This window comes from Astatotilapia calliptera, chromosome 22 (assembly GCF_964374335.1).
Source record: "Astatotilapia calliptera chromosome 22, fAstCal68.1, whole genome shotgun sequence".
NCBI classification, from domain to species: Eukaryota; Metazoa; Chordata; class Actinopteri; order Cichliformes; family Cichlidae; genus Astatotilapia; species Astatotilapia calliptera.
The window spans coordinates 21479961-21495400 of NC_137442.1; the positions used below are offsets into that span (position 1 = coordinate 21479961).

At 42.2% G+C, this 15440-nt stretch overlaps 1 protein-coding gene across 1 annotated transcript in view; it reads right to left on the minus strand.

Moving 5' to 3' along the window:
* Window positions 1-1858: 1858 nt before the first annotated feature.
* The window catches only part of kcnh8 (potassium voltage-gated channel, subfamily H (eag-related), member 8), a 35100-nt gene continuing 21518 nt past the window's right edge, over window positions 1859-15440 (minus strand). Inside the window, exons 8-13 of the mRNA XM_080296488.1 lie at window positions 12904-13118; window positions 11649-11687; window positions 10576-10871; window positions 8706-8818; window positions 8448-8527; window positions 1859-3988 (exon numbers count right to left, since the gene is read on the minus strand). Of these exons, the coding sequence (XP_080152614.1) occupies window positions 3398-3988; window positions 8448-8527; window positions 8706-8818; window positions 10576-10871; window positions 11649-11687; window positions 12904-13118 (1334 nt within the window). The 3' untranslated portion in view covers window positions 1859-3397. The remainder of the gene's footprint in view (window positions 3989-8447; window positions 8528-8705; window positions 8819-10575; window positions 10872-11648; window positions 11688-12903; window positions 13119-15440) is intronic.

A 15440-nucleotide genomic window follows, 5' to 3' on the forward strand; every position in this document is an offset into this window, starting at 1 on the left:
GAGGGACCATGCGCTTACCTGCTGCTCCCTGGCAGGTAGCTCCAAGCCCTCCTGGGTTTTAAATGCACCTTAGAACACACATGCATCAACACTACAATGAGCGGGTGGAGGGAGGTTTGGAGTCTTCTCTCACCCCCATTCTCTGCGACCTGCTGGAGCAGGGGGGCTAGGACTAGGAGGAGGAGTTGGCCGTCCGACTGCGGTCTGGAGTGTGGAGCCTTCCTGCTGCTGCGGAGTCGGGGCGGTCTGCCTCCCCCCACCGCAGGGAAAAGGGAAACACCACCTGGGTCTGGGTGCAGTTCCCCCCTCCAGGGGCGGGGGCACCTAGACCCGGTTTGTAGAGTACGCTTGGGGAGTGTGATCGTGTGTACAACGTCTCTTTATGTCTGTCTCCACGTTGGTTGAGTGTGGAGTAAGTGCATATGAGAGCATGAGGGTGGGAATGGATGTTTGTATCTGTGTGTGCCTGTATGTCTGTGTCTATATGTCAGGTTGGGTGTCAGGCGCCACCTCTCTGGGGACATCTCAGGCCCTCCAAGGTTTGGAGGCCTATCTCCCCCTACCACCACTTCCCCTGCCAGTGGCGGACCCCCTCAGACATCGGTGCGTTGGTGGTTCTTTGTGTCCGGGGATGGGCGTCCAGGTACACACCGGCTCACTCCTTGGCGGCCGCTTATCGGGGCCTGGAGCCTGGGGCTCGCTCGGGCCACTTCGGAGGTGGGGTGCCCCCGGCCTCTCGGCCTGGGGCTCGGTCACTCAGGCGCAGCTGGCTGCCGGCGGAGCTCACGGGCGCGTCACTGCAACTCCCCCTGGCTTCTGCTCCGCGGCTGCTGAGTGAGCCCTCATCTGGGACTCTCCTCAGCTCTTTCCGGGACAGTGGCGCAGCTGCCCCTCTGTTGGTCTTCCTTGGTCTCTTGTGTTCTGGGGGCCTCTGGATGTCTGGAGTTTTGATCTCCTCCACACCTGCTTCATGCCCTGGAGGACGGGGCTGTGGCCCCCCCACACCCTCTAGCAGATTATTACATGAAGGAACCTTTTAAAAAACAAGCGCGTCCATGCTCACAGGTGTACACACGGGTGATCACACCCACAAACTACACCCTTTTTGGCTCCTACCTCAAAGCACACTGTGTTCTGTTGATCTTATGTGCTGCACAATAATGTTTAATATTTAGTATTTACTGTCATATTCCCATATATCATTGTGATGTTGTTTATTCTATTACTCTTGTTCTCTTCTGCTTGCTTTCTTTTTTCTTTCTCAGCAGGTGATCCAGGTGATTGATATATGCATTTTTTTTCTCTGCCCATTCTGTTGGTTTTTGTCTTTTGCCCTTCTTCCCCGTCCCTCTTCTCAGCTGTTTCTCTTTCCCTCTTTCTTTCTCCCCTTCTTTCCCCCAGTCAAGTCTGTCCCGTATTCAGTAAGTGAAAATAAAATAAACAATAAAAGGTGAATCAAATGGACCATTACGGCAAGGCTGGGATGGTCAGTTTGGTAAAGTAAATCCGTTGGGCATCTTTCTTTGCCTTTAGACAACAATTCTGATGGCAAAAGAGCCAAACGGGACAGTTTGTTCTTAGCGAATCATCTTGTTGGTGCAAAAATACTATTTCATTCCTGTCAAACTATTTTTCCTCATCATTTTTTACAGAATCAACTTGAAAAATGTAAGCAAATTATGATAACAAAATTTCTGAAGATACAAGTATGGCTCCTTGTAAGGAAAATAGAAATGAGGAGTGGCTCAACACTTTTGCACAGGAAATTGTAGCTCCTTGGATGTTGTGCCCTTGAATAACCTCTTTTCAGTTCTTGAATGTTTTACTAAACAAAAAAAACAACAAAAAACATAGTAGGTAACAGTCATAATTGCTGTTTATTAGCATAACATTTTTTTTAATCTAATAAATATCAAAATGTTAGGGATAAAAGTTTGATTACAGTACATTCCATTTGCAGAGAAGCAGAGTCAAACCTACATGAATCCAAAAGAGAACAGTAGATCTGTCGGGATGAGAGTTATGACCTTTTCCTGGTTTAGGATTGCATCAGCTGATACCAGCAAACAGCACTGCCATAACTTTTTTATATACAGTAGCATCATTTACTGCCATCCCACACTCGTGCAATTTCTGAGGTAAAAAAATACAGCTTTAGTATCGATACATTCATAGAAATATAAAAGCGTCTTTATGTCCTTATTGTGCTTTTATGTGAGGATATTGCCTTCTTTCTGAGCAGTTGAGAAAGTGGATCTCAGGATTGATGACCCTGGAGAAAAAGTCTACATTGCGGATCATAAACCAATTTAGCATCGGTAATATTTGCTCCAGGCCTTTTCACAACATGGGCGACTATCTTGTGCTAAATTAATCAGATTTTTTTTTAACTAAGCCCACATCCAATAAATATGCATCAGTAAAATGCCAGGTTCAGCTATTAAAGACTGAACTGTGTTTCCTTTAAATAGATAGATAAATGGCAAGCTGGATTTCCACAGGGTGACATGCAGCATGTTAATGTTTGTCTACAGGCACTACTCAAAAGGCTCGGATAGGCATGCAGAGAGAGAGAGAAAGGAAGGAAGGAGAAAGAGAGAGAGGTGTATGGAGAGAAACACTGGAAAGGGGAAACGGAGAGGGAGAAAGAAAGTCCCTGTGCTCTTAGTGACAGACAACAGCAGGGGCTGTGGTGCCTGAGGCACACCATACCCTACCACCACCTCCTTAACTGTCTTCTTCCACCCCCACCTCCCACACTTTCCCGAGGGCCAGCGGTGAAGAGCACAATACTTCCCATCTCTCTACTCACGCCGTTCTGTGCTCCAAGTCCAACCAGTCACTGTTCCATGAAATCCAGAGCATCTGACACTGGTTGAATGAGCAAGGAAAAAGGGGTTAAAAGAGAGGGTTGCCCTCCACAACACACCCTCACCGCTTGTTCTAAACCCAGCACTCCCAGTGCTTTCTCCTCCTCCAGCATGAAACCATTTTCAGTCAAAAGCAAAAAAAAAAAAAAAATCTTCTTTTTCTCCTCCATCCTACATTATGGCACAGGCTTGCTGTGGGGGAAGGTACTGGAGGTAAGCTGATAGTTGCCGCTACGGACCAGAAAGACCAGAGCTCCACAACCGACCCAAGCCTCTAACAACACGTAGTTTCTATAAGTTAAAGCTAACACACCTAAACCTTCTGTACTTGTTTTCATGCAATGGGGATTTGAAACACGTGCCTTTAAACAAAAAGAAGAAAAACATCTGAGTTGTGTCCCTGTAAACATTTTCCAGTGGTAGAGGGGACCCCAGTTTATCAGTCTTAGCTTGAGTTTAGGAAAATATCCCAAAAAGTGTTCTTGAGAAAGTCCTGCAGACTCCAAGACATTTGTGATTAAGGTCTGCTACAAATCCTTGGTTGGGTTGTGGTTGACATCCCCGAGTCCAGTTTGAGGAGAACCACCAGAGCTCTGAATAAGACCCTCATGTCCTCCGTCCTGCGGAGGTGGACTGTGTGCACCTGGCCTAATGGAGCTAGAAGCCCTGCCTCTGCAGTGGGGAAACTCTGGAGAGCTGAGGTGCGACAAAGGCATGTGTGGCTCTGAGATCACAGAGGATGGCTGCACTTGAAGGGCCAATGAGCTGGCAGTTGGAGATGGAGTTGAGCTGGGAATACCTATGTCCCCCAAAAGGAGGTCTTGGGTTTTGTGTATGAGGGAGTGGCACAATGTGCTATGCTGCTGGGACATGATGAGGGGGGAGGAAGGTAACGACATGGGTGTTTCTGTCCACACTGTGGCAGTCTGAGAGGGGAATGGTGAAGGGAAAGTCTGACGGGAGGGGGAATGGTGTAGGTATGTGTGGCGTGCTGGGGAGTAATGTGTGGGGCAGACTACTGCAGGTTGTGGCACTGACGTCATGAGGGTCTCCATGAGTTGAGCCATTCTCTTCATGACCTGCCCCAGGTCGGCCACTTCTCTCCGAAGGGTGCTCACCTGCAGAAACAAACAAGAATCAAGAGACAATCTGCCTGTAACTATGGCTGGTATACATCATCCAAAGCACTTCACAAGTATTGAAAATAAAAAAAATATTGTGTTGGTGTCATATGGGTTACAATGTTTTTTTTGTTTTTGTTTTTGCGGAAGCAAGCTTGTAATTTATTTTAAGTCCCTGTGTGGTAGCTTTTACTGGAATCTGCAGCTACCGTCCTAGATTCATATGCATATTTATAGAAAATGTACACAATAAAGTGCATCTTTATCCCACCCTTCCCACTGTATGTTCATTTTTAACAGTCCTACTGCTGCTACTGGTTCACACTAAAGGCATTCAAATGTAAAAAAAAAAAAGGGGAAAAAAAGGTTGGCTTGGTTTGTTTGTCCCAGCGGTTAGTGCGCCGACTACAATTAGACAACCATTTAAGTTGTTTTTGTCAGTGGATCGTTTTGTTAGACTTTGCAGGAAAGTAGTGCAATAACGAGGATCCACAGTGAGCTGTGAAAAAGTACTGCATACCAAACAAACTGCACACCTCCCACCAGGGTACCAAAATTCCTCAGGCTGCTGAATACAGATCACACTCTCTGCTCCACGAAATCAGAACATGGCTGAAAATTGTTACGGCTGACTTTAGACAATGCTTTTTGGCTGTGTTATAAAAAAAATATGCCACTAATGTTGTCCATCTAACAGCAATACTGGCTTTATTGTCTAGAGGATGAGTGTCAAATTTAAGGCCTGGGTCAGCTTTGGAAAATATGAAGGAGGACATAAGTTTTTGGAGCAGCTATTCACACTCCACCAAAGTAGTTAAGTGACAGATAATGACATGAAAATTACTATTTTTCCACTGTCTATTATAGAAATTCTATTTTAAATAGAAAAAAGAACATTTTCATCAATCAACAAAAATGTTATGTCTGTCTGGGCGCTGAGCTACCAGAACCTTTTCTGTAATTTTACACATATATCACGAAGAAAGACTGAGACATTCTGTTGAAATTGCACTTCTTTTTTTTTATAATATGAAGATATTTTAGGGAAAACCGAAGAACTAACTTCCTCTACAGGCGGCACAATAAACCAAGCGGAGATGGTTCCTATAATCCGCTAATTTCCTTGATTACTTTCATACTCCCTCAGCAATTGAAAGGTGTTCCTCCCAAAGTGTACGGCGTAGTCTAAGGAGCGTGGAAAGATGCTTTTCTTTCTAAACTCCTTAGACTATGATGACTTGGATCACTGAGAACCTTCACATACAACAAAGCAAGCCAAATTATTCCATTAATATGCTCCAAAAGCACAAACAGCACCAGAACCATGTGGAGGCCCAGTTCAGCAAATCCATGTAGAATTATAATGAAGGAAGAAATTAGACACATAACCCCAAAACTTTTACTAGACTGCAAACCAGTAAGGTTGGCCATTTCAGTTTATGGGGACTGATTCAGATCCAGCCTCAAGTGGCCACTGGAGGAACTGCAGTTTTTAGAACTTGAACGTGGGCTTCATTTTGCAGTTCTGGAGGTTTATAGCTACAATCTACAAGACTGCATTTGCTATATTTTGCTTAACAAATTTGACTATAACTCTCACATTCCAGTCATTACCATCAAATTGATTTTTCTGAATATATGACACAAACTTGTGAGGAGACACTGCTAATCAACAAAAAGCCACAGATTATGAATTTGTTTTTTTCAGGTCAGCCCTTCCAGGTCAAATATCTATTTCGTGCCTGCCGTTTTGCATGTAACTTCAAGCTGCTATAATTGGTCATTACACTGATGAGGGGGGTTGCTGATTAGTAGCTCTCTGCACGTGGCGTGTCCACAGAAGGCACGACCATGAAGTGCTGCCAATGTGCCATCTGCTTCTGCACTCATGACCATTCATCAGGCCAATCATGCACGCCAGCGCAACTGGATGCACATCAGCCCCCAGCGGGACACACAACTCCAGGTGGGAATTGCTCTGGTCGCTGCATGAATATGTCAAGAGGTGATGAGGATGAGCACTCAAGTATATTGTGATCACGACAGACCTAATCAGGCTGGGAACTTCCATTTCCTCTCTCAGCTCACATTGTTATGTTGCCGCCTAGGCGAATGTTGTCCAAAGTGATTACCTGGCTCAGTCGTTTTTAGGCAGGATTTTTAGCGTCTTACAGCATTGAGGTTGTTAAACTTTGATCAGCATCACGAAACCCTGACCAAAATCCTACTTTTGCTTCTACCATAGAAAAACATCCCCCCTTTTTCAATCTCTCCCTCTCACATGTGGCCGGGTCTAAACTCTGACTCTGATAAAAATAGAAAAGCCAAGAGTGGCGGTCCAGTCCAATCTGACACGCTGTCAACGTGATTCTAGTACACCCACGTCAGAGATAGACGGGTTAGAGAAACAGCAGCGATGCAGCGACAGGTACCCTCAAAGTCAGTAAGAGCATAGTTAGACCAAACAAAGCTGATGTTTACTTATCCATGAGTGTTTTAAAAGTGTTGAGCTGTAGTGCTGCAGTGCATAAATATAGTAATCCAACATATTAAACAACAGCAGGAAATTGCATGAATACTAAAATCCTGATTGCTCTCTATGCCGCCTGGGAGATCATGCAGTGAATAAATTCACAGTGCTTCCCTTTGCTTACTGTTTAGCTTATTGCATGACATACATATGATTGATATGTACTCATTTTAGTTTAATTTAAGACAGGATTATTTAAATTTCTCTTATATGACAGACTGATTTAATTCTATCATCTGCTTAAAACTTCTGCTGTATTCATGCCTTAGTTTCAAGTACCTGACTTTTTCTTTGTTTCTTATTGTTCATTGTGTTCAAAAGTGGGTCGCTACTGATGAGCAGGCATGCCTATTGTGTTGTTTCATGTCTTTCTAGCAGCCTCTTTTAGTAATTATGCATCTAATTACTCAAGCTGTTCAGGTAATGCTCCCATTGCTCCTGCTCTCCTATGCACATGATGATTTCCTTGGCGTAGTACAGAGGTCACCATGCTAGGCCTCATTTGAATTTGAATTTCTCCCACTGGATAAATAAACGGTCCTGTCATGGCGCCAAGTCGCAGGGCAAGTGTAAGAGGCCAAAGAGCAAGAAGTATGTCTTATAGCAGCATGAAGAAAAATCTGGAGTTAACATGGTGAGAATGTGGTATAGGTCTGAATGATGTTAACCTTGTAAGCCTTTGGCTCAGATGGCCTTACTGAATTTTGAAAAAATAAAGTTCGAGCTTTGTTATTCAGTGGTAGTGACTCCTTTGAATAAAGGCAGAAACAAGAAGTGAAAATTACCCCCTTGGATTATCATCTCAACAGGAACCTCTTCTGATTTTGATTAAAAATGACAAAATTGGGTATCTCACTAATGCTGAATAAATCAGCCAGTGCTAGCATAGCTTAAAATAAATGTAATTTCTTTTTGCCTATAAATGATTTTTTTGTCTTCTTTGTCGTGCTTTTGTTGGACTAGTGTACGTTTGCATGGGGAGCTGATAGGGTTCAAATCAAACGGCCCTTTTCATCTCCTATGGTGATCGCTTTGAATGGATCCAAGTGTGGATTAACAGCCTACAAGACCATGCTGAGGTCCTTCCTGTTAACCACCGGTCACCCACAGAGACAGAGGAGGCACAGAGCCAGTGTGCATAACTGTGAAAAGGCTGTGCCATTGTCTTTCCTCTCTTTTATAGATTTCTTTCATTACTCATGCTTTACACACATCATGTTTCTACTAGCAACAACAGCAAAAAAAAAAAAAAAAAAAGTCCAGAGGATCTCATTTATTTGTCTATTTTTTTTACAGGTTATCTCTTTCTCTTTTCTCTCTACCTCAGTCATCCCATATGATACACACCAAGGCTTAACAGGAGGAGGCGAACACTCCTCCTCACCTGCCAAGGGGTCTAATGTCAATTTAGCCGCCCGCCAATCAAAACCATAGGAAACAGCACGGCAGTCTGTTTGCGTGTATGTGTGGACATTTTAAGTTTGACAGAGCACCACGAGAATTAAAAATAAAAATATGACTAAAATCTTCAGCATTTCAACTGTATGTTAATGTGAAAAAATACAAATAGAGAAAGATTAAGTAAACGAAACGAACTAATAGGGTTTAAAATGCTTATTTGTTTGTCGTTTTTGCTTCATTACTTCCCTCAGTCCTTTCATCTGTCTTGTGGCTGACATGCTGATACAGCCATATGGTTTGTGCTTACTTGAGCCCTGTCTCTCTATCTCTATCACTCTCTGTCTCACCACAGTCATGTTTCTATGAGAGCATTAAACTTAATCTAAGATAACAAACTCCTCTTAATTCTTGCTCTTACCATAAACTAATTTTTTAACTTAAAATCGAATCATTTAATATTGTGTGAACTTGCTTTTTGTAATCCAAAAGGAGACGAGGTCCCTATAAACGCACGCAAGATCCCACCTGTTGATCGAGGTGTCGCAGTTGTCCTCTGGTCTCCTCCGCTTTAGCTGCTAATTCGGCTGTGCTTATGCGCAGCATATCTGTAACAAATAAGAAATGTATAATTCCCTTCAATCAAGGACCAATATACACCCCACAGTTGATTGCACTACAGCCATTATACAGCCATTAAGCACTCTGTCTACAAAGTGTTTTTGCATCTGGGACAGTAAATGACATAGGTTCATGTCTGTGAGTTGCGCTACATGAAGAGAATACCTGTGGTTGGTGCTGAGGCACTGGTTGGTTCACTGACAGGATGGCCTTGGTTAGAGAAGGAGAAGGCCAGGGAGCTCTCTGTCCCCTGACTGTCTTCAGTACCATCCACTATCCTGCAGAGAGATATTATTATATTATTGTGCAATAACACTACACAATGTACACATTTTGGTTATTGCATTATGGTGCTATTCCCTAAAACATTTTAGGCCAGAAATATAAGATTATGTGTTTAAAAACAAACCGAAATTTTCCATATATTTGAAATTCATAGTTTTAACATCAACACAGTATTTAATTCAATGTGAAGCATATTTGTGAATGATTTATACTCTATGTCACTGACAAATATTCATCCCATTCAGTTTATTATGTTGGCTAAATTAAAATGATCCAGTCTAAACCATGATGAGCATAAAGACTGGAAATGGGGTTACATCTTTAAAAATACAGAAATGTCTCTTATAATACATTTTAAACCCTCTATTTAACCCTTTGTCCAACACATGTCATACAATAGTGTGTGTTGGACAAAGGGTGAATGTGAGTATGATATGAACCCACGTTCATCTGCTTCACTTCCACACATTCAACTGGCAAATGAGTCATGTGATTCCTACTTAAGCTTCTCCAGCCTGTCCACAGTTGCTGTGAAGATGCAAGCCACTTTGCAACCCACCTTCACCTCAGTCTTTCTTTATATATAATGTCTGACTTAACTAATACCACGTCTTCTGATGTCTGCTCTGTTCGTTCTGGGATCTTGCTGCTGTTCCCTGACTTCTGCTTTCCATGTACATGAGTGAAAGTGCATGGAGGTCTCTCATCAGGAATTAATTAATGCAGTTGGTTCCTCCTTTCCATAATGATTCATTCATGTGTGTGTCATTAGAGAAAGTTTTAACACGACTCTATTCAGTGCTGTGAGAAACGAAATGCCTCCCATGATTCAATAGCTTACAGAACCACTTTTAGCAGCAGTAACTTGCAGTGAAGGTTTTCTGTATGACTTTATCAATAACTCATAGCATTGTGGAGGAATTTTGTCCCACTCTGCTTTACAATGTTGCTTCAGTTCATAGAGGTGTCATGTATGCACAGCTCCTTTACGTTCCTGCCACATGATCTTAGAGGATCGTAGGGGTCTGTTGTAGCTTTAGCTGCTGGACAAATAACCTCATATTTGACTCTAGAATACTTTGGTTTACAAAGGTGTTCATGGTCAGCTCAGTGACTGCAAGGCATCCAGGTCATGTGGTTGCAAAACAACCAAATGACCTGTGATTCTGCTCATATGCTGTTTTTGGATTTTACCAAACATGTTGCTGTATAGCCAAATAGCTTCACTTTGGTCTCATCTGTCAAAAGGACATTGTTCCAGAAGCCTTGTGGTTTGCTCAGATGCAACTCTGCAAACCTAACCTGTGCTGCCATGTTCTCTTTAGAAAGAAGAGGCTTTCTTTGTGCTGTCTTTCCAAACAAGCCATACTTATTTAGTCGTTTTCTGATTGTGCTGTCATGTATATTATAAATGTAACATTTAATATGCTGACTGAGGTCGTTGGAGTCCGAGATATATTTCTTCCATTTTGCAGTTTCTGTAAAAACTGCACGTTTCAGGGTGTGAAACCTTTTCTGTATACCCTCACTGATAGATCACATAATAGAAATTAAGAGGATTAGACTTCCATTAGTCTGTCACAGGGTTTAGTAAATACACATACTGTTTGTCACTGATGACACTTTTGAGTCATTTCTAGTTTGCGGCATATGCACTCTTCCAAAGAAATATAAAAATAGGCATAGCTTGGATTCACAGGGAAACAGGCCTAGACAGGAAGTAAGACCAATCAGTGGAGAACAAACTCACCTGGGGCTGAGATTGGAAGGATCTAAAGTGTTGAGAGTAATTTCCTGGATCTTCCTCCGAGACCTGCTAGAGTTTTGTGCCACGCTCTTCTGGCTGGGTCCGCACATTGGAGACTTCTCACCAGCCCCCCTGAGGTTCACTGCTCGTTTCTGCTGTGATAACAAAGATACGGTCACGGCCTCTTGCTCCTCTTGCTCCTCCAGCTCCTCCAGCTCCGCATCTTCCTCATGTTCCTCCTGTGCCTCTGTGATAGGTGGATAGCCCTGAACCACTCGCCCGTTCCTCTTCACCTCTGACTGAAAAAAAAGCAAAATTAAATTAAAATCTAAAATCACTTTGGCTCATCTGTGGCTCATCATGGCCATTTCACTTTTTCCTCTCCAAAGTTAATAAAATGGTTCTTTATTTTTTTTAAGTAAACAAAATGTACTAATGACTTGTAAGTGCAATGAGTTGCCCACTCAGTTGGATAAAAGGTCAGATCAACAGTTTAGGTTGCAGATGTGTCCTGCAGAACAGTAAATGCAACACCTGACACCTGTCTCATTGAACACAGAGAGCTGCGTCTATCATTAGTGGTCTGCAATGAGCCTTCAGCTACAAGATGAGGTCTCAGCCTGATAATAGCAGAAGTAAAGACCACAGTCGCCTACTGAACCATCTTCCTCTGACAAAAATACCACCAGCGTGAGATTAATGTCTCATCGAGAGAGATAGACTCTTCTGTAAAATATTGGAACAGCTTGACAGTATATAGAGCATCTTATCGCCTTCTATTCTGGTGCCGCCATGATCTAATGACTGCAACTAATTTTGTGCAGAAGTGATCTATTTCGTCCTTCATCAAGTCTCAAACAATGATTGTGCCCATTATCGGTGACTGAAGCCTTCCGCTGAGTCACCCAACAAAGTTTTCAGAGTGCAGAAGCATCAAATTTCTTAGTGAGAGCTGATGAAAAATTCGGTGATGGCTGTTAACAAACAACATGAACTGATCGGACAAGTCTTTTAAATTAATGGCACCTGTCTAAAAGCTGTTTAGCTTCTGCTTGTGAGAGTGAGAATTTGGGTACCTGCGTCTCTAGAGCTGTTGTGGACAGTCTGGCCTTAACCTGGAAGAAAGCCAAAGAGGAAACACAGTAAATGAACTGCAGATAAGAGCAATTAAGCTGCCATCTTTCTTTTCTTTCTTTTAATTTACAGGTGAGTCAGTTCACAAGGTTATACAGTAAATTATTTTCTAAAGCCAGTATAAGAATAGAATAGATGATAATGACAAATACCCTAATGACCTTGATATAGTAGTACTGTAGTGGTAAATGCAGGATAGTAAGACCAAAAAAAAAAAGCAATCTCAACATTTCAGCCGCAAAACACCCCTCCATCTCCTGTCTTCATTTAAAGTCTATTGAGCCCTGAGATTTGGGCTGCCCCTCTGCACATTAGCCTCACCTAAAAGCCCTGCGGCATGCAGTCCGAGTGAGTGCGGGTGTGTGTGTGTTAATGATGTGTGTGCGCGTGTAAGTGGGCCAGCGGCGTTTGGGCAGGCGAGACAAAAACACCTGACTGTAATTACAGCAGTTCAGCTTCTCCAAGTCGGCTCAGCTAGCTCTCTCTCTCTGTAATTTTAAAGTTTCCAGACCCTTCTTGCTTTGCCGTCTCTAAACTCATCAGTCATTCTCACACATTAGTACAGTATCGTGATTCATTTCACCGAGAAATTGGCGAGAGCACATTAATTGCTTCTCTTGCACTGCTGTGGGTAATACCCAGGCATCGTTAATTAAAAAATATTAAAAAATCAGGATCTATTAAGGGTGTATGGAGATAATTAAAACAAATGAAAGATTTGATTTGGTGTTTGGCTTTGGGATCCCCAAATTTATTTTGCTTATTTAGTTTATTATTTCATTGCTATTGCTTTAGCAAAATTAGCACCTAACGCATGTCTTCTCACATCTTTCTTTCTTTTCATAGTTCCTTCTTTTGGCATCACAATCAAAAAACGGTCCATGGGGGATGTATAGTTAAAAATCAGTTTAAATCTCCTTCCAAGGAAAACATGATTTGATCCCGTGCTAAATTTGTAACTTTCCTCATTTATTTTGCTTGGATATGCTTTCCACAATGTAAAATAATCTCATGAGATAAGCTTTAAGAAGCTCCAGACTGAGAGCTATTGTTGATGATGTAACTGTAAATGATGTAACTCTCTCCTTTAAAATGAAACTACCACGAAGATTACAAACTGTTTGTACTAATTTCCCTCGCTTTATAAGTTAGCCAATTATATGTGGAATCAATACACCAATACTTGGATGGACTCACGTGTGCCTCGTGTCCCTCTCTCAGGTTGTACGTGAGGTCCTGCTGGATGTCCTGGACGAAGTGGTGAGAGTACTCAGGATAGAGGTCCAACACCTCATAGAGTCCTTTCAGGTTGATACACTGCAGGTCACAGTAGGTCAGGGCTTTCACATCTGCATTGGTTTTTATTACCCGGTTATCCAAGGACAGGTTTGCTCCGATCAGGTCACCTTTACCTGCTCAGGCAGAGAGAGAGTGAGATGGTCAGAAAAAGAGGTGACAGCATAATGTACACTGTGGTAAAGGGTGTTAGAGGCACAGACTCAGTAATCTTTTCTGCAGACGCATCGGGACACATCAGCGATAACTGAAAAGTTTATAAGCTTGGAGGGTGGAGAGGTCCTGGAGCAGAGTAATGCTTAGACATTAAGAGGATTATTCATTTATTCAAGACTCAGAATATAACTTCTTCTGAATTCTAATTAGTAACTTTGTCACTATTATAGACTGTATGTCTTCTATTATTACACTAAGTACTGAGCACAGTGTTGGTTAAGGCAGGGAAGGAAGACACACTCAGCTTGGTAAAGCTGAAAACAGCTGATCTCACTGCAAGCCCCCAAAGGTGATAGCTCAGCTAACACACTTTTACAAATCCTCATAGTAAATTTTATTAAGGGTGCACTACTAAGGAACCTTGGACTACATATAATTGCTGCTGCCTCTGCAAGCTTCTTTGGAACCCACCTCCACCTCAGCTTCTCCTTCTCACGTGGTGTCTGACTTAATCGATGTCATGTGTGTTGTAATTTCCACCTGTTCAACTGTGTACCTGGAGCCTTGAGGCTGCTATACCATGACAGAGCCACATACCACCAAACTCCACCTCTATCGAAAAAAGAAAGGCAGCCTGAAATTCTTTATTTGTTTATTACCCAAACGTCTTTTGCTAATTAACGTTTGCCACTGACTTCTTAGATGTTAAAGTATGAAGAGCATAAAGAGGCAACTGCAAATGCATCTGCAAGACCAAAAACTGAGCACTCTATTAACGGGAAAGCTTCAAGTAATACTGTTTAAAAAGCTAAACACTAATGACCAAGTAATACCAAATAGGAAACAAGCTTAATGAGAGAGAGAATAAACAGAATATTGCAGCGTTGTTTTGGTCTATAATTATTATTTATAAATCACTTCCACTGCTTTTAGTCAGTTTTACAGTTTGGGTGAAGTGGCTGTGACAGCTGTTCCTCTCCATACAGGATGAAGATAAGTGCCCCTTTAGAGTTAATATCCCTTAAGCAGAGATAAATTATTCATTATGGTCATTTCGTGGTGTGAACGCGGCTAAATTACACCACAGCTGATGGAGTGGCAGTCATGACTGTTCATGTTCTCCTTCTCTGTCGCTTTCTCAACCCACTCCTTCTCACCCCGGTTATTATTCCTCTCCTCTTTCATTCGCTCCCTCTGTTTTTAGAGATCCAACTGGTTCAGCTATATCAAAACCCTTTGTCACTGACTTTTCTTTCTTTTCCATCATCTTCCTTCTCCTCCATTTCCTCTTTTTCTTTTCTTGCTTCTTTGTTTCACTTCTTGTTTCCTGCTTTGTGTTTCCTGTCCGCTATTCGTCTGCTACTTTGTGTTTCCCAAACTTCCATTTTATTCTTAACATTTTAGCTTTTGTTGCATCATTCTGGTTTTTAATTTGCTTTTTTGTCTTCCTATTTACTTCTTTCTTTCTTCTTTGCTGTCTTTCTTATCTTTTTTGTATCTGTCTCTTTCTAGGTTTCTTTCATTCCTGTCATCCCCATCTTCCTTTTTTAAATTCTCCTCTTCCTTTTCAGCTCACTAGATGCTTCCCCTCTGCCTCCATCTCCTGTTTGCCTTCTAACCTTTTTATCTGCCATGTTTTACTTCTTTCTGAGTTTCTCTGTCTTCTCCATTTTGTGTTTTCTTTCTTTTTATTCATTTTTCCTTTTCTTTTCATTTTTCTTTCTGCTTATCTTTCTGTCTTGTTAACTTTTGATTCCTTCTTCCTTATGTTCCTTCCTTTCTCCCTTCACTCACCAATCTGGACCTCAGCTTGGCTCACTTTTACTCTCATCACTTCTTCTTCTTCTCTTTCCTTTTTTCTTTTCTCATCACTTTCTCTCATCTTAAGCCCCATCCGTTTTCATTTACTTCATCTCATTTGATTCCTCTTGTTTTACACTCTTCTGCTTCCTTTTTTGCCCTCCCTCTTTCAGCACACGTTCTCTCCATCTTCCCAAAGTTTCTCCTCATCCTCTCACTCTTCCTGTTTTTGGTCTTCTGTCTGTTATGTGGTACTGAGCTGTGGCTATGGACTCGCTGTGTGGCAAGGAAGGGGGTGATAGAGAGAGACGAGAGACACATGCTGAGAGAGAGAGAGAACCTTTTTTTTTTCTTCAGACACTCGAAGTTAGCCTGACCTTCAGCACACAAGCACAGAGACAACGCTCTCCGCCTGTCAAGCCTACATACACATATGCACCCACCCACACACACACGCACACAAACACATGCCATTCAGCAGA